Raw genomic sequence first — 17,913 nt, 5'->3', positions numbered from 1 at the left:
ACTTATTTAGTCTCCATCTCTTTAATTTGTGTTAACCTGTTTTTACCTGTACGTAGTTTGCTGGTTGTCTCCACTTCCGCTGTTACCAATTGTCTATTTTAAATCTCACTCAGTTGGCTGATATTCATTGTTCGAGTGACCAAGACATGTCCTTCAACGCACATATTAAACAAATATGTAAGACTGCTTTCTTCCATTTGCGCAACATCTCTAAAATTAGAAATATCCTGTCTCAGAGTGACGCTGAAAAACTAGTTCATCCATTTATTACTTCCAGGCTGGACTACTGTAATTCATTATTATCAGGATGTCCTAAAAACTCCCTGAAAAGCCTTCATTTAATCCAAAATGCTGCAGCAAGAGTACTGACAGGGACTAGAAAGAGAGAGCAGATTTCTCCAGTATTGGCTTCCCTTTGTTGGCTTCCTGTTAAATCCAGAATTGAATTCAAAATCCTGCTCCTCACATACAAGGTCTTAAATAATCAGGCCCCATCTTATCTTAAGGACCTTGTAGTACCATATCACCCTATTAGAGCACTTCGCTCTCGCACTGCAGGCCTACTTGTTGTTCCTAGAGTATTTAAAAGTAGAATGGGAGGGAGAGCGTTCAGTTTTCAGGCCCCTCTTCTGTGGAACCAGCTTCCAGTTTGGATTTGGAAGACAGACACTATCTCTACTTTTAAGATGAGGCTTAAAACTTTCTATTTTGGTAGAGCATATAGTTAGGGCTGGATCAGGTGACCCTGAATCCTCCCTTAGTTATGCTGCAATAGACGCAGCATTGAGTTTTTCCTTTTCGGCCCTCTGGTGGTGGTCAGAGGGCCCGGTGGCGCCAGTGTCCAGTGTGTGAATGTGTGTGTGAATGGGTGAATGACTGAATGTAGTGTGAAGCGCGTTGGGGTCCTTAGGGACTAGAAAAGCGCTATACAAATGCAGGCCATTTAATAGACCTCTCTGCATTGAATCATATCTGTTATTAATCTCTGTCTCTCTTCCACAGCATGTCTTTCATCCTGTTTTCCTTCTCTCACCCCAACCGGTCACAGCAGATGGCCGCCCCTCCCTGAGCCTGGTTCTGCTGGAGGTTTCTTCCTGTTAAAAGGGAGTTTTTCCTTCTCACTGTCACCAAAGTGCTTGCTCATAGGGGGTTATATGATTGTTGGGTTTTTCTCTGTGTCTACTGTATATAGATATACATATAAAGCGCCTTGAGGCGACTGCTGTGGCTCTATATAAATAAAATTGAATTGAATTGAGTGTGTCTTAGTCTTTTCCTTACTCTCCTCCTATCAAGTGTACCTTGTGTTTTGGAGTTTTGGATTCTGTTGTGAACTTCCTGTGTTGAATTATGATGGACATCCCACTTAATAAAAGTTTAATTTTTTTTTGTTGTTCATTTATGTTTTTCTGTGAATCCTGCATTTAGGTCTTTTTGGCCAGTCCCTGATGGTAACATTATTTAACAAAAACTAAATGATTCTGAAATTTTCTGAGACAAAATGATTCTGTAGGTGGTGGAACTACTTTTAGCACCAGTAACTTGAAGGAGTCATTTTTTGTATGACTTTATGAGCATCTCACTCTACATGTGGAAGAATTTTGACTTTTTCACTTTCAATAAAAGAATCATAAAATCGATTTAAATCATTATGGCAGTTATGTTTAACACAGGACATAATATTGTATAAAAGACGTTTTCTCCCAAAACAGGTGATGCAAACCCTAAGAAATGCAATCTTCTTTTTAAATAGTTAAGTATTAATCATCCATTTATTAATATCAAATGAGTTGTTATTTTAGACACTCTAAAAGAATATATGTAGTTCAAAATATGCCTCAGACAACTATTATGATGGAAATCCTTTTTACGCAAAGACAAATTTTTGCCAATTCTGCCCAGACCACAGCGTGAACGTATGAATATTGAACAATATGCAAGGGTTCAATATGCAATATTTTTATAACAATAATACTGTCTAATGCAGGTTTTCATCTCTTTCTAACTCATTCTCTCCCTGTCTATCTGCCTCACAATCTCTTCGTCCTTTTTCTACTTTTAGCGTCTCTCACCAGTAATACATCCCCGCTCCTGGATGAGTGTTGAAACAATAATAGCGCTCAGAGTTGAGCTTAGAGGGGTTTTCTAGGAAGAAAACATTTTTCGGGAATTTTCCACGTTAAAAAATGTAAATTTAAATGTAAAAAAAAAAAATCACCTTGGACAAAAAAATCACAATAATAAAGCTGATAAATTTCTCAAGACAGCCACACGTTAATCTGCTCTGATTCAGTATGTAATGGATCAGAACTACCCTTTGTAAGATGCTATAGAGAACAGTTTGAACATCAGAGAATACATACAGTAAACAAGAAGCTCCATATTTGAAGAAATTTTACTGAATCCTGTTAACACTTTAACAAACCAGTGTTAGAAATCCATATCCATATCTCTTGTTGACGATACTTGTTAAACGTCTCCTCTGAACAACTCGCTTTGGTGACATTTGGCATTGATCATTTACATTCAGTTGCAGTATTCAGTGCAACTGTAGAAAAGGACGTTTTAAGTCTTTCAATACCATTTGTTACACTAATCTGATCAGATCAACCACATCTACCTCTGCAATATGCCTAAATTCATTCAACTGTTAATGTTTTCTTTGTTCTCCATGCTTTTTTGTGTCCTGCAACTCTTAGATTTACCAATTACTTTCTCCTGTGTATCGACCTGCTAGTTAGCACACTATAATTGAATGCTGTACTTGTCAAATTTTCCTTTATTTCGCAGATTCCTAGTTTTCTTTCTCTAGTGCTCCTTTTGTTTCAGCTCATGTGCCAAATTGATTTCCTTGTGGATATTTGCAATATTCCAAATGCCTTTTAAAATATCTGCATGCAACGTGTACTTCACAAAGGGGCATCTTCAGACCAACATGCCTCTAATGAACATTGTGATTATTTATTTATTTATTACAGTGGTATAATGTCTTGTGCATTATTATTTGACTATTTAACAAATTCCTTACCTGCTTTGACAATTCGGTTGACATTTTTCCAATGTAGTCCACAAAACTCACCTAAATTCAATGCTGCCTTTCTTTTTACATATCTACTTTAATGCAGTCTCCATTTAGATTGAGTTTTGTCACAAAAGCTGAGTGCTCAGTGGTTCAACTAATAATTCCATCAGTCATTAAATATTAAGCGAATGAAACAAGTGTCCTGAGTTGTAAAATGTGATAAAGGAGTGGAGCAGCTCTAGGGGTGTCTAATGAAATGTAATATTTCTATAATAGTGTTTTGAGTGATATTTTCATTATTCCATAATGGCACTGGAAATTCTCAGGAGTTGGTAATTAGCCCCCTACCAGTTTAATAATTCTGTCTTCCCATCTTTCCTGTTTCTCTGACTCTTTTCTCTAAATGTCATTGTTTACCACATCACTCTTACTTTGGGAAATGAAAACCCCTTTAAGCATTGTTTTTCCACAGCATATGTGATTTTTGGCAAGACTGTGCATTCATGAACAGCCAGCCAATTTTCCCTGGATATAATGCCCCCTCCCTCCCACCCTCCCCCCAACAATAGTAGATATAGTAGATTCCTTCAGCATGCTTTGCGGTTTAAGTTATATAAAGGTGAGGATGCCAAAAATTAATATATAGTTGTGTTGTTGAACTTTAGTTGCCAAAGGCACTATGTTATATATTTTTGAGCTAAATATAGTTTAGTATTGCATGTATTGCATGGAAGATGTTTTAAAATATAATTTGTAGTCAACTTACAATATATTATTATGTTCAGGCTGTAGCCTCCATTTAAAGCAGAAAAAAACTGTTGTTGGTGACATTAATAATGAATAACACCCACAGGTACCTCACAGACAAGCTTTTAAAGTCTTAGTTATACTACAGGAGGGTTCTAGATCGGTTCCTGATCTGACTGGCAAACACTGGCTTAAGGCTGAACTCAACTTTATTAGGGGAAGCTTGAAGCCTACAAATTAAAACCCCCCAGCAGGTTAAATAAAAGCTTGATGGACCAAGCAACATTACTGAAAATAAAACAATGAGGTATTTTGCTATCATTTGCCTGAGTCTGTTATCATTTCAGAACATGGTCCAGGAGATAACAAATGTAGAAGCAGCAGCTATAACAAAAGTAATTTTTATCCCACTGAAAATGTAACTGTTCTGCTGTTTAAGGTTTTTGAAATTCTAATATGAATCTGTATGTACCTTTCATTTGGTATATGAGCATTTTTATTTACACATTTTGCTAATGCAATATGTGTACTGTTTTGACCTTGTGAGTATGTATGTGTATGCATGTGTTTAATTGCAAAGGATAAAGAATAAAAAAGAGTTTCTATGCTGCGGAACCTTGCAATCATTTGTTAATAAGATACACTATATTGCTAAAAGTATTTACTCACACATTGACCATCATTGAATTTGGGTGTTCCAATCACTTTCATGGCCACAGGTGCATAAAATCAAGCACACAGGCATGTAGACTGCTTATACAAACACTTGTGAAAAAGTGGGTCACTCTCAGGAGCTCAGTGAATTCCAGCGTAGTACTGTGATGTGATGTCCAATCTTGAAATTTCCTCACTACGAAATATTCCAGAGTCATCTGTTAGTGGTATTATAACAACTGGGATTGACAATAGCAATTGACAGCAACTCAAAGGAGTTGGGCTCAGCCCCTTAGTTCACGCAAAGGAACTCTTAATGTTCCAGCATACCAAGTCATCTTGGATAATCTCATGCTCCCAACTTTGAGAGGAACAGTTTGGAGATGACCCTTTCCTATTCCAATATGACTGCGCACCAGTGCACAAAGCAAGATCCATAAAAACATGATGAGCAAGTTTGATATGGAAAAACTTGACTGGCCTGCATAGAGTCATGACCTCAACCTCAAAGAACACCTTTAGGATGACTTAGAAAAGTGAGCCAGGCCTTCTCATCCATCATCAGTCTCTTACCTCACAAATTCACTCATGGAAGATTGGTCAAAGAAACTGATCCAGAAACACATTCTTAATCCTTGTGGAAAGCCTTCCTAGAAGAGTTGAAGCTGTTAAAGCTGCAAGCGTGGGCTAACATCATATTAAACACATGAATTAAGAAAGGGATTTCACTCAAGTTTATATGCGTGTGGACTGTAATTTTTTATTATGTGGTTGCCATAAAAGCTTCCTTTGAAGCCTTCACTTGATCCAAAATGCCACAGTGCGAGTACTAACAGGGACAATAAAGAGAGACCATATTATTACTTTACTTTGAATTATTTGGCTGAATCAGAATACAGGTTTATTTGTGGTTCACAGAGTTTCAAAAACTAAAATAGGTGGTAGAGCTTTTGACCATTAAGCCTCTCTCCAGAAGAATTAACTAAGGAAAACACAATGATGCTGCCTCTTCTTTATAGATTAATATTTTCCACTTGATGACGTTCTGGTTAAGGTTTATATCAGTTTTTGGGTTTATTTTAATTTCACTCTTTATTTCTCAGCGGCCTTTCACAAAACATTGATCTTATAAGAGAAATGACGCATTATACCAGATTTAGCTACTAGCTAATTTCAGTCTGTAGCCTCAAATAAGTACATGCAATATCAAATGAGCTTTACGGTTTAATATATATCCAGCATTCAAGATAATAATACAGTCAAATATGTAACTCCCAACTCAACCTTTACCAACAAAACACATGCTGTACATATTTTAAACCACTTTTATTCATACACACCTCAAATTCAAAGCTACAGTATCAAATATTTGTCTTGATAGAGTGCTAGGTGGACCGAAAAGGCAGACTTGGAGCTAGTTATTGTTTGCTTAGCTTTAGTAAGTTTAGTAAGTAAGTTAGTAAGGGAAGTTTTTGACAAATGTGATACTGGAACAAGGGAGCCTTAACTCTGACAAAATCACAGGGAGGGACTGGAAGTTAGCCAGGTTTCCAAACAGGAAAGGGTAATAATCACAGGTTGTCAGATTTGATCTTACTTTTAATTGCAGACAAACAGGACGAGGAAGGGTGTTGAGCCTGCAGGAGTGTTCCAGAATGCTGGCAGGTGGAGATCGGGCAGGCAGAGCGAGGAGAAGCAGGTGGAGGCCATGGCTGCTATGGAGGAACTGGCTGGTTGCTGACTTCCAAAGGGTGAACCACCAAGAGAAGGTACGTTTACTGCCAAATAGCCAAGATCCCACAAGGGCATCCAGGTAACAAACTAAGGAACACAAAGTACAAGTTTATCCAGAAAAAACTGTGAGATCTACAACAATCCAGCAGTGGCCTGATCATCACCATAGTGATGAAGATGGTCTGGTGGGGAACTGTGGCACCATCTATCTAATACAGGACTGGACTGGGATGAAAAAAAAAAAAAACCTACCCTGGCATTTTATTTAATAACTAATTGCCAGATTACCAGCCTAATATATATCTGAATGGCCAATGACATGATTTCCCCCAGGTATGAGAGGAGGGTAATCTACCAGGAAAATCCACCACCAGGCGCAGACCACAAGCTGAGCCATCCCAGCAACGCCACCTGATGAAAGACCTCCAAAAGTAGAACATAGATATGCAAAAAACCAAACTGACCTGCCATGACAATACTGCAGTGACAATACTGTATTCTCTTTTAAAGACAAAAGGAAAATCTGACCCAAACATGTTTTAAAACCAGTTCAGTTTTAGTACGACAAAACTTTTCTGTGACTTGAGACACTGTTTTTTTATGCATTTTGTTACTTAAGTTTAACAGCAAATTGAATTTGTGCTATGAATGTCTGTCAACAACTATTTGTTGTTTCATTTAATAAAAACACCACCAGCAGCAATAAACAAATCAAAGTTACAACTACAGCATAAAGAAAAAACAATCAAAAACAAAAACAGACTGAAAACCCCACTTCCTAGCTATATGAAAACAATTTACAGGAAATGGAGTCAACCTTTAAACACGGATGGTAATTGGGTTACCAGGTTTACTGTAAAATGGTTCTGCATGTGTCATTCTGCTGGATATCAGCTGCTAGTGGATGTCTTCTCTGCTTAACAGATCTCCCACCAGCTAACCAGACTACCAACTGAAAAACAACCTGATATCCGCTCCTGGCTGAGCCCACCTCTCAACCAACCACTTCACACCTCAATTCCAGCCATCTGTACAGCCTTACGATCTGTTAGAGGTATGCCGGAAATTCGGCAGATTTAACACCAGGAAGGCTCCAAGGCCACAGCAGGCCTTGTTCATGCTGTTTTCTGCACTGTGCAGCACCATTATCACCATTTTATACTGGCATCCTCAATATATAGATTGCATTATACTGACTCTGAAGCGTAATATAATGCTGTATCATAGTACAACTTTTTATGATGCCATTCACTATAAAACAAGAAAATAAATAAATACATTAATAAATAATAATTAAAAAAAAAACAAAACATGACTTTGAGCTCATAAACCACATGTCAGCCTGACATCTCCAGTCCCCGAAAGACTTCAAAACCTCAAAACTGTAAAAAATCCTCAGCTGGATCCCCTGGAGCTCACAAACCGAGCTAACTGCCTGTGGATCATGCAAACAGCAGGAGACTGCACTTCATCCTCTGGCATCGGCAGCATATGACCGAATTTGTGGCGCTCTTACACTCCAAGGTTTCACTGCCAATGATATCAGTTTCTCACTATGTGCAGATCAGTGTTTCCTGACAAACACAATGCAATGCCACATGAGCGCGCCTCTGACTCTGGCTTTAAACACAAATGGTTCACTTTAAAATAAATGAAGTTCAAGTGGCATTACATCTTTGTGTGTGTGTGTGTGTGTGTGTGTGTGTGTGTGTGTGTGTGTGTGTGTGTGTGTGTGTGTGTGTGTGTGTGTGTGTGTGTCAAGAAGAGAAGGGGTTTTGAGTGGTGGTGTAACATATTTCTTATCTAAAGGACTATACTTTTTTGTATCATTATTTTGAAAAACTAGAAGATCGCTATAATTCTGCAATAAAACAAACAAACAAACAAACTGGAAAGTTTTGTAATCCATTCACTTATTTACTTAGTTACCAAAATTCGATAGCAAAGCACACAGCAAAAGCAGACAAACAAATAAAATACCCAGGATCAATGTATGTGTCAAGTCAAACCGAGTAGGAGGTGGAGAGCCCTGAGGAAAAAAAGTAAACGTGACAGACTGGAGGGCGGAACTAATCTTGTGTCTGGGTTTCTGTCGGGAAGGAAAAAGAAGGCGAACTGGGGAGCAACAGGAAGTTGCCACTTTCGGGAAAAGCCCAGCATAATTCTTTCAATAAGTTGTTGCCAACATGAATATTGTGTGGAACTGAAGTATCTACAAAGCCAGGGAGGCAGCCGGTAAGGGAATGGTTGCTGACTATGGTAAAAGACTTTGAAGCGAGTTGCTAAAGAATCGCGGCTGCCGCTAGCTTACGTAGCATTAGCACTGTGCCGTGAGTTGGTTGCCTGTTTACGAGCGGCACCATTGTTTATTGTTGGTCTGCATATGGAAGACTGTTAATGCTTGCATATGGTTAAGAGAAGCTGGTTATAAATACTATTGTTATTGCTCAAGTTCTAATGCAGATTGATTATTTAATTTAGCACTTTAATAGAAAGCAGTATTTCTCAAGGTGTATGTACAATTGCTAGTGAATTACATAATCTGAGCATTTAAAAATACTCAAGTAAATATTGTACTACAAAGCTTGCGCACTGCATTGATGTGTTTAAAAAAGAAAATGTGTTTGGGATTGTTTACAATATTTGCAGATGTGTGATAACAAACATAATTTGTATTTTGGTTTTTTGGTTTGTATTTAAAGGTTTTTCACCTATGGCTGACTGTGGCCGAAAAGAAGATTAAAGAAAAGGAAAACAAAAGATCTGCCTGGTCATTGAGTGAAACCCAGTTAAACACCTGTGGTAGATGCATCAATCCCTTTCAAGCGGGGAAGCTGCACAAACTTAGAGAGCTTGACAGTGAAAAACCGGGAAATCAAATCTGGGAAAAATGACCTGGAGTCCTGGGATAAGGGAATAATTAGTGCAAAGAGGAAATTCGGAGAATCCCTCAAGTTGCATGTGCCATTCCCATTAGTAAATAAACCCCAGTTCAAGCCTGAGCACACAAAAATGGCAGACCAAGCTGCTGGAAAGTCAGTTGAACAACTCAAAGGAGTGAGGGCAACAGCCAAGAGATCATTCTCTCGTCTGGTTAATAGCATTACGAGGACGCATGAGGATATGACTGAAGAAGAACTCAAAGACAGTTTCAATAGACTGACGATGGAAGCAGAGAAAGTCATGGAGGCCAATGATGATCTAGAGGCCGGTTTCATTACAGAGCTAGAGGCAAAGCCTGACACAAGTGAAGCAGCTGTGCTGACAGAACAGCAGAGAGCCGACTTAGCAAAGACTGCAAGTGAATGTGAGTTAAAACTGAAGGAAATAAAAACCCTAGTCAGAGAGGCTCTCTGGGCCAACTTTGGAAGTGCAGAATTGTCCACAGCACTACAGGCAGCAGAGGCTGAGTGTGAACATGTTGCTGCCATTACGCCTGACGGTAATTATGAAGTGTATGATTTCGTTCTTGGCCACCTGAAAGAACTGGTGGGAGTGGCAAAGGAGAGGTATAGCAAGTGGAAGCATTGGATCCCATCAGGTATTCGGAGAGATCTTCAAAGCAATATACAGAAGCTGGAACTCTGCGTCCCCAGGCTGGTTTCCAGAAAAGCTGACTTTCTGGAGATGAGAATAAAGGAGGATGCTGATCACCTGTCATCATTGCCAGTTACCTCCAGCTGCCCCATGCCAATCATCAAGCTGAAACCAACAGCACTTCCTAAGTTTCTTGGAAATAAACGAGACTTCCACAGATGGAAGAAGGAATGGGAGGTTCTTCAGGGGCAGGCGGAGCCATCTGGTTCGAAAGAGATCAAAAAGTTTCAGCTACTTGATAGTGTGGATGAGAAAATAACGAGAGAACTTCGACTCACCACTTACAACACTGCAGACGACATCTTTCGTGTTTTGGAGAATCGGTTCGGCAATCAAACATCAATTGCTATTGAAATAGTGGAGGAGTTACAGAGAATGCCAGCTGTCAAGAGCCACCAGCCAAGAAAAATAGTGGAATTAATTCAAGCTGTGGAGAAGGCACTTCAAGACCTGGTTGACCTTGGTGACACGGGGGCCATAAAAAACCCACTGGTGACAAAGTCAATCGAAAGTAAACTTCCGGAAACACTCAAAAAGGAGTGGCTTATTTATGTTGCTGACAGTAGAAACACGGTCACCCCAGAAAAACGATTTGATAGTCTTCTGGAATTCCTCAAAGAGCAAGAAACCATATATGAACAGCTTGATCATCTGAGAGAGGAAGAGCCAAGTAAGCGAGAAAGAGTGGAGCTGAAACATTCCAGAACCAAATTCACCAAATCAGGTAGTGATGAAGGGTGTGTGGTCTGCGGTGATGGAAAGCATAAAAAGAAACTCTACTTCTGCAGGCAATTTAAGACATTAAAGCTTGCAGAAAAGAAGGCCGCAATTAAGAAACTAGGCGCATGCTGGAGTTGTCTCGACGTTCATGACAAAGGGTCATACTGCAAACCCACTTATCTGTGCAAAAACCCAGGCTGCAAAGAAGCACACGCACCATTACTACCTATGCCCTAATGCTGAGGTGAGGAAGGGAAGTGCAGCAGGGAAGCAAAATAGATCTGATCCAGAGGGAGGAAAGGTCAGCAGGAAATGTACGGAGGATCAGGAGGAGTTCCTCAGAAAACTGTCACCTGAACTGGCAAGAGAATGCAGGGATGCGTTTTCAAACACTGCATCTAGGGCATGCAGCACCACCAAGGAGAAGCCAAGCCTCCTGTTTGAAGGTGGGCTTCGAGAGCTGCCAGTAATCATGATGCTCCTTGAGGTCACAGCTAATGCTGGGCAAAAGATTGGGACATTAATTGACCTGGCTTCTGACACCAACTATATAACCCACAGGGCTGCAAGCAGTCTTAACCTAAGAAGTGAAGAAATCACTCTGGTTGTTCATGGAGTAGGGGCAATGAAAACGCACGTAAGAACAAGGCGGTATCTTTTAAAGATCCGAGTCAGAACGCCTGGAGGCACCCTTAGGTCACACCAACTGGTCTGCTATGGACTCGACAGCATAGCAGAAGTCCACAAACATGTCACACCGAGTCAGCTACAAAGGTTCTTTCCGGATGTACCACTCAACGATCTTGTAAGACCGAAAGACATTCATCTGCTTATAAGTCATAAAGAAGGTCGGCTGGCGCCTCAGAGGAGCAGAGTCATCGGTGACCTTGTGTTATGGGATGGGCCACTTGGAAAGACAGTTGGGGGAACGCACCCTGAACTCTTTGAGGAGCTTACTGTCTCTGCCCACATGTCCGAGACACACTTTGCCAGGTCAATGAGAGCAGCAGCTGTCAAGTATGAGGAGCTCATTGGCGAGGCCTCGGACCAGTCTTCAACAAGGAAGCATGTTCCTGCTAAGCTTCAGAGGTCAAGTACCTCAACCACCAGTCGAGGATTCTTAGAGTGGTGGAAGTGGGATAGTATTGGTGCTGCATGTGAGCCAAAGTGTGGGGGTTGTCGTTGCGGAAATTGCCAGCCAGGTGGGAAAGAAATGACACTGGCCGAGGAGAGAGAGCTTGAAATAATAAGAGAAGGACTCACCTATGTCACGGGTGATGGCCACAGCGACGAGCCACACTGGCATACCAGATACCCTTGGGCTGAAGATCCAGTATCCTTACCAGATAACAAAAAAGGAGTTGAGAGCACATTCCTCCGGACAGAGAAACAATTGGCCAAGGAGCCTGAATGGAAAGCTGCTTATGCCGCTCAGGTGCATGACACGGTGGAGCATGGAGCCGCAGTCAAGTTGTCCAAGGACATGATCAGTAACTGGGATGGGCCAGTGTGGTACGTGAGCCACCTCATTGCTCCGAATCCCCACTCTGTTACAACTCCAGTGAGGCTTGTGTGGAATAGCAGCCAGAGGTTTAGAGGTGTGAGCTTGAACGACCTGCTAATAAAGGGTCCAGATGTCCTCAACCAGATTCGAGCAGTTCTCCTCAGATTCAGGGGCGGAGTGTACGGAGCCCTTGGTGACATAAAAAAGATGTACAATTCAGTTTGGTTAGAAGACAAAGAGATGCATCTGCATAGGTTCCTCTGGCGGGACTCTGAGGATGACGAGCTAGAGGAATATGCCATCACAAGGGTGAACATTGGAGATAAACCGGCAGGATGCATTGCACAGCTGGCAATGCGTGAAACTGCCAGCCTTTCTACCTTTTCCCACCTCAAGGAGGAACGTCGTGTACTCCAGCAAGACAGCTATGTCGACGACATCCTTACCTCTCACAATGACATGAACCAACTAAAAGTCATTACGGAGAACATTGAGCAGATCCTAAAGGCTGGAGGATTTGAGCTGAAACCTTGGGTCTTGTCTGGTCAAAGTGGGAGGAGGAAGCGCAATGACAAGGGTGAGAAAACAAGAATGAAAACCATTGTCCTACCAAACCAAATGCGTGACGAAGAAAACAAAGCTCTTGGTCTGGGTTACATAGTGGAAGAAGACAAGCTTCATGTCATGGTAGCAATCAACTTCTCCAAGAGGAAGAAAAAGATGCGAGTTGGCCAAGACCTTGCCCAGGAGCAGATTAAGACCCACACGCCAAACCCACTGACGCGAAGAGAGCTTCTCAGCCAAGTGTCAGGGTTGTATGACCCAGTCGGTTTGGTCACTCCTGCAAAGCAAAAAGGAGCAATCTTAGTTCGCAGGGCATTCCAAGAGACAAAAGTAGAAAGCTGCTTGGTCAAGGACACTTGGGATATGGCGCTCTCAGATGCCCTGAGGGAGGACGCCATTAGGCTTTTTGAGGAGTATGCCCAGCTCAGCAAAGTCACATTTGCAAGGGCGCTAACTCCCCCGTGCTTCACCGAAGAACCCTGGGCAATTACTTTCTCCGATGGAAGTGAGCAAGCCTATGGGGCAGTGTTGTACTTAAGGTGGAATTCAGATCAGGGCCCAATCATCAGGTTGGTGGAGTCCAAAGCTAAGTTAACACCATTGGACCACAAAGGGGATGTTGTCAAAGCAGAGCTGTGTGGGGCAGTGTTTGGCTCACGCCTAAAGAAATACTTTGAGGCGCAAAGCCGGATTCAGGTTGAGAGGTGGTATCACTTTGTCGATAGCCAAACCGTCATTGGGGCAATACAGCGGGAGAGCTATGGGTACCAGACCTTTTTTGCAAATAGGATTGGAGAAATACAGAGCAGCACAAGGATTCAAGATTGGTGGTGGGTTCCTGGCCCTCAGAACATTGCGGATGTAGTCACAAGAGGAGCTAGTCCCAGGGATCTAGATGAAGACTCAGAATGGCAAAATGGTCCAAAGTTCTTGAGTTTGCCGGTGTGCGAGTGGCCAGTCAGGTCAGCTAAAGAGTTAGCCGCCACTGCCAAAGAAAACGTCAATAAGCTGCAAAGAAAGGCGTTTGTCGCTGCCTTGACAAGGGCCGAGATAAAAGGGCAAGAAGAAAAGCGAAGTCGGGCTGCTGAGGCCCAGGGAGAGCAGCGAAGGCCACCTGCGGGGTCAGTCATCAAGAACCTTGTAGATGTCAAGCGGTTCAGTGACCTAACTCGATTAGTTAGATCAGTTGCTTGGACTTGGAGAGCAGCTAGAAAGTTTCTTGGGGGACATCCAGCTGCTAATGACCCAAAGTGGGAGGCAGTTCCGTTGGTAGGAGTAATTTCGGTGAAGGAAGGTGAAGATGCCCTAAGAGACATCTTCCTTGCAGCACAAGACAGCGCTGTCTTCCCAAGCACTACTACAGATAGACTAGTTGTATACAAAGACCCAAGCTCTGGGCTCTTTGTTTGTGGCGGCCGAGTGCAAGCTTTTAAGAAAGACCAGGTTAGTGTTCCCATCTTGGCTTATGATGCTTGGATCTCTACACTGTTGGCTCGGGAGGCCCACAATGAGAGTCATGAGGGAGTTGCTGGGACCCTGCTCAGAATGAGGAAGAAAGCGTGGGTCATAAGAGGGAGAAGGATTGCTCAAAAGGTTGTGGATGGTTGTGTGGTTTGCCGGAAAGCAAAAGCACAGAGTTGCCGGCAAATAATGGGCGACTTGCCTCCGGAAAGAACTCAACCTGCTTTACCTTTTGAGTTCACAACAGTGGATCTCTTTGGACCCTACCAAGTGAAGGATGACATCAAGAAAAGAGTCATGATAAAGGTTTGGGGGGTTGTATTCTGTTGTATGGCCAGCAGAGCGATTCACACGGAGTTAGTAAATTCCTTGTCGACTGAAGGCTTCTTAATGGCTTACCAGAGATTTACAGCAATTAGAGGACATCCAAGAAAGATCTGGTCAGACCCAGGTACTAATTTCGTAGGAGCAAAGTCTGTCTTGAAGGAACTTTACGGATTCTTGGAAAGTCAGAATAAGTTTGTCTTGGAGGAGACTGCAGCAAAGAATGGAACAGAGTGGATGTGGAAAGTAAATCCGGCTGATTCCCCACATAGAAATGGAGCTGCTGAGGCTGCTGTGCGCATTGTGAAGAGAGCACTCCAGAGTCTTAGAAGGGAGTCTGGGCTAAGTTACAGTGAGTTCCAGACAGCTCTTCATGTGGCAGCTAACCTTGCAAATGAGCGCCCGATTGATGCCAGAGTACAGAGTCGGGAAGGTTGCATTCATTACGTCACACCCAACAGTCTTTTGCTTGGTCGAGCATCTCAAAGTGGGGACTTCAAGATGTTTGACTTTTCCGTTTACCCCTATAAGAGACTTCAAGCAATCCAGGCAGAAGTGAGCAAGTTTTGGAGGTCCTGGAGCCAACTTGCTGGCCCTAATTTGTTTGTAAGGAGCAAGTGGCACACTGCACACAGAAATGTCACTGTTGGAGATGTCGTCTGGTTAAGTGATCAGAATGCGCTGAGAGGGCACTTCAAAATGGGCATAGTTGTCAGCACTAATCCAGACAAAAAGGGTATTGTGAGGGACGTCAATGTCCGGGTATGCCCAAGTTACAGTGGTTCTGTGGCTAAGTCCTTGAGGGCGGAGGACTTAAGCTCTAGTTCAAGAGGAGCGACTCCAGTGGCTCAAGCTACCATCCTTCATAGAGACGTCAGACGTCTAGTTGTTCTGTTACCTGTGGAGGAGCAAAATGGGACCAAGTCGTCAGTGTCATGCTTAAATGGGATGAGTTAAACTGCGGTTTGCTTGTGAACTTGGCGATCTCCTGTGTTCCAAGGGAAGATCGAGTGGGAGGTGTCAAGTCAAACCGAGTAGGAGGTGGAGAGCCCTGAGGAAAAAAAGTAAACGTGACAGACTGGAGGGCGGAACTAATCTTGTGTCTGGGTTTCTGTCGGGAAGGAAAAAGAAGGCGAACTGGGGAGCAACAGGAAGTTGCCACTTTCGGGAAAAGCCCAGCATAATTCTTTCAATAAGTTGTTGCCAACATGAATATTGTGTGGAACTGAAGTATCTACAAAGCCAGGGAGGCAGCCGGTAAGGGAATGGTTGCTGACTATGGTAAAAGACTTTGAAGCGAGTTGCTAAAGAATCGCGGCTGCCGCTAGCTTACGTAGCATTAGCACTGTGCCGTGAGTTGGTTGCCTGTTTACGAGCGGCACCATTGTTTATTGTTGGTCTGCATATGGAAGACTGTTAATGCTTGCATATGGTTAAGAGAAGCTGGTTATAAATACTATTGTTATTGCTCAAGTTCTAATGCAGATTGATTATTTAATTTAGCACTTTAATAGAAAGCAGTATTTCTCAAGGTGTATGTACAATTGCTAGTGAATTACATAATCTGAGCATTTAAAAATACTCAAGTAAATATTGTACTACAAAGCTTGCGCACTGCATTGATGTGTTTAAAAAAGAAAATGTGTTTGGGATTGTTTACAATATTTGCAGATGTGTGATAACAAACATAATTTGTATTTTGGTTTTTTGGTTTGTATTTAAAGGTTTTTCACCTATGGCTGACTGTGGCCGAAAAGAAGATTAAAGAAAAGGAAAACAAAAGATCTGCCTGGTCATTGAGTGAAACCCAGTTAAACACCTGTGGTAGATGCATCAATCCCTTTCAAGCGGGGAAGCTGCACAAACTTAGAGAGCTTGACAGTATGATTTCAGATGCGAGTCTGCTGGCATACTTTTGTATTCTCAACCTGCGAGTAAAGACAGATGCATCCTAATTGCTCGAACACACTCTAATGATGCTGATGTTATTTACAGCTTAGTGATCCACTGCTTGTAATTATCGAAAACATGACCTCTACTCGTCCTTCACAGGGAACCGATGAATATAGTGTGGTGTATTGGAATCAGAATGCTAATACTGTGAAGTGTGTGGTGGAAAACTGAAGATGTTGTAGCGCTGGGTCACTGACATTTATTGATCAACATTTCAATTGAAATATTTATGATGCAGTTAACACACAATGCATTCACTCTGGACAGGACTTTAAGGTCATACCTCTTGTTTTACACAATTTATTGAAAAATAAAATAATATGGTGGAAAAGAGGGAAAATCACAGTTTAAACATGAAGAGAGAGGCAATGATGGTACAGTGTTGGGCCAATAACCAATGAATTGTGGAAATGTGTTTTTTTCCCTTTCTTTGTCTTCTTTTTCCAGACATGCCACATCTTTTTGAAGAAAAGATGTGGCATGTCTGGAAAAAGCATTATGTATTGTGATCTTTGTTAAGCACATCTTTTTGAAGAAAAGATGTGCTTAACAAAGATCACAATACATAATGCTACCAAAAGCAGAGAGGTCAAAGGTGCAGATGTTCATCACTTAAGTGGAAGCATTGACATTTGTATTGAAGCAATACTCTAGGAAAAAGTGCTGATTCAACTTAAATTATGAAAGTAAAGGTTAGGTTTAGAACATTTATACCATCTATTTTTAACCAAAGATAATAGACTCTTATATAATGCTACATTAGTATGATGATAAGAAATATTAATAAAAGGGAATAAAACTTTATATCAACCTAAATTCAAATTCTAATGAATGTATTAAGCCTGAACAGCTGTTATGTAGAATACAAGCAGAGAAAACAAAAGGAATAAAAAAAATAGCTTTTGTGGTTGCACCGTAGACGAGCAACATTGCCTCTGCACCTAAACAGAAAAATTTGTTTAGTCATGGGTTAAAGTGAGATTTGGCAGGTGTGCAAACCATAATACCGGTTATAGTGGTGGAATGTGTGGAAAAGAGTCACTTAGTAATATGTCACAGTAATTCCTGTTGTAAGCTCCAGTAGATTTTCTATGCAGGCTGTGATCAGCAGACTTGTGCTGCTGCATTTTGTGGATTTTGGCAAGTGAATTCAACAAGATATAAGCAGATCTTACATGAGCTATTACCACAATGCAGTAAAGTAACCCGTTTAACCAAAAGTAAGCTTGAAATGTTCATGCAATCTCTAAAAAAGACATAGTTAGTATGCTTCAGTTTGTTTTTCAAGGCTTTCAAAATATGGAAACAAACATAACTTCATCAACAGAGCTAGTATAGATCTAATATCTCTGCAAAGAAATAAAAAATTACCTAAAAGCTTTAATTTTTCAGTCCATACCTCTAAAAATAATCTCTTGTTCCTCTCCCATTCTGTCTTTCTTACATCTTTATCCACCTCAGGAAGATTAAAACAATCTTTTCTCTCCCTAAGAAATATAGTACCTGTACCTGTAGTTGATACATTTTGTGATATAGATTAAAAACTGCACAGAAAAAGTGTGTTTTCTGATATTTGATGAGCTATTGGAAATGCTGCATTTGAAATAACCTGCAACTTAAATGAAGTTACTCC

At 41.4% G+C, this 17,913-nt stretch overlaps 2 protein-coding genes across 2 annotated transcripts; both read left to right on the top strand.

The window, feature by feature from the left end:
* Nucleotides 1-8,160: 8,160 nt before the first annotated feature.
* On the top strand, nucleotides 8,161-10,711 carry LOC143419295 (uncharacterized). The gene is made up of 2 exons (XM_076885497.1): nucleotides 8,161-8,392; nucleotides 8,860-10,711. The coding sequence occupies exon 2, from the start codon at nucleotides 9,170-9,172 to the stop codon at nucleotides 10,709-10,711; it is 1,542 nt and encodes a 513-aa protein (XP_076741612.1). The 5' UTR covers nucleotides 8,161-8,392; nucleotides 8,860-9,169.
* A 1-nt stretch (nucleotide 10,712) lies between these two features.
* On the top strand, nucleotides 10,713-16,201 carry LOC143419488 (uncharacterized). Its single transcript, XM_076886357.1, has 2 exons — nucleotides 10,713-15,584; nucleotides 16,052-16,201. Exon 1 carries the CDS (start codon nucleotides 10,947-10,949, stop codon nucleotides 15,282-15,284), a length of 4,338 nt encoding a protein of 1,445 aa, XP_076742472.1. The 5' UTR covers nucleotides 10,713-10,946; the 3' UTR covers nucleotides 15,285-15,584; nucleotides 16,052-16,201.
* Nucleotides 16,202-17,913: the final 1,712 nt, after the last annotated feature.

This window comes from Maylandia zebra, linkage group LG7 (assembly GCF_041146795.1).
Source record: "Maylandia zebra isolate NMK-2024a linkage group LG7, Mzebra_GT3a, whole genome shotgun sequence".
In the NCBI taxonomy this organism is placed as follows: domain Eukaryota; kingdom Metazoa; phylum Chordata; class Actinopteri; order Cichliformes; family Cichlidae; genus Maylandia; species Maylandia zebra.
Note: the sequence above shows the minus strand (reverse complement) of the source record. Positions and strands in the feature narration are given on the sequence as shown.

Bases quoted from the DNA above. Each gene is read 5' to 3' on its own strand.
- LOC143419295 (XM_076885497.1), top strand. From the start codon at position 9,170: ATGGCAGACCAAGCTGCTGGAAAGTCAGTTGAACAACTCAAAGGAGTG.
- LOC143419488 (XM_076886357.1), top strand. From the start codon at position 10,947: ATGATGCTCCTTGAGGTCACAGCTAATGCTGGGCAAAAGATTGGGACA.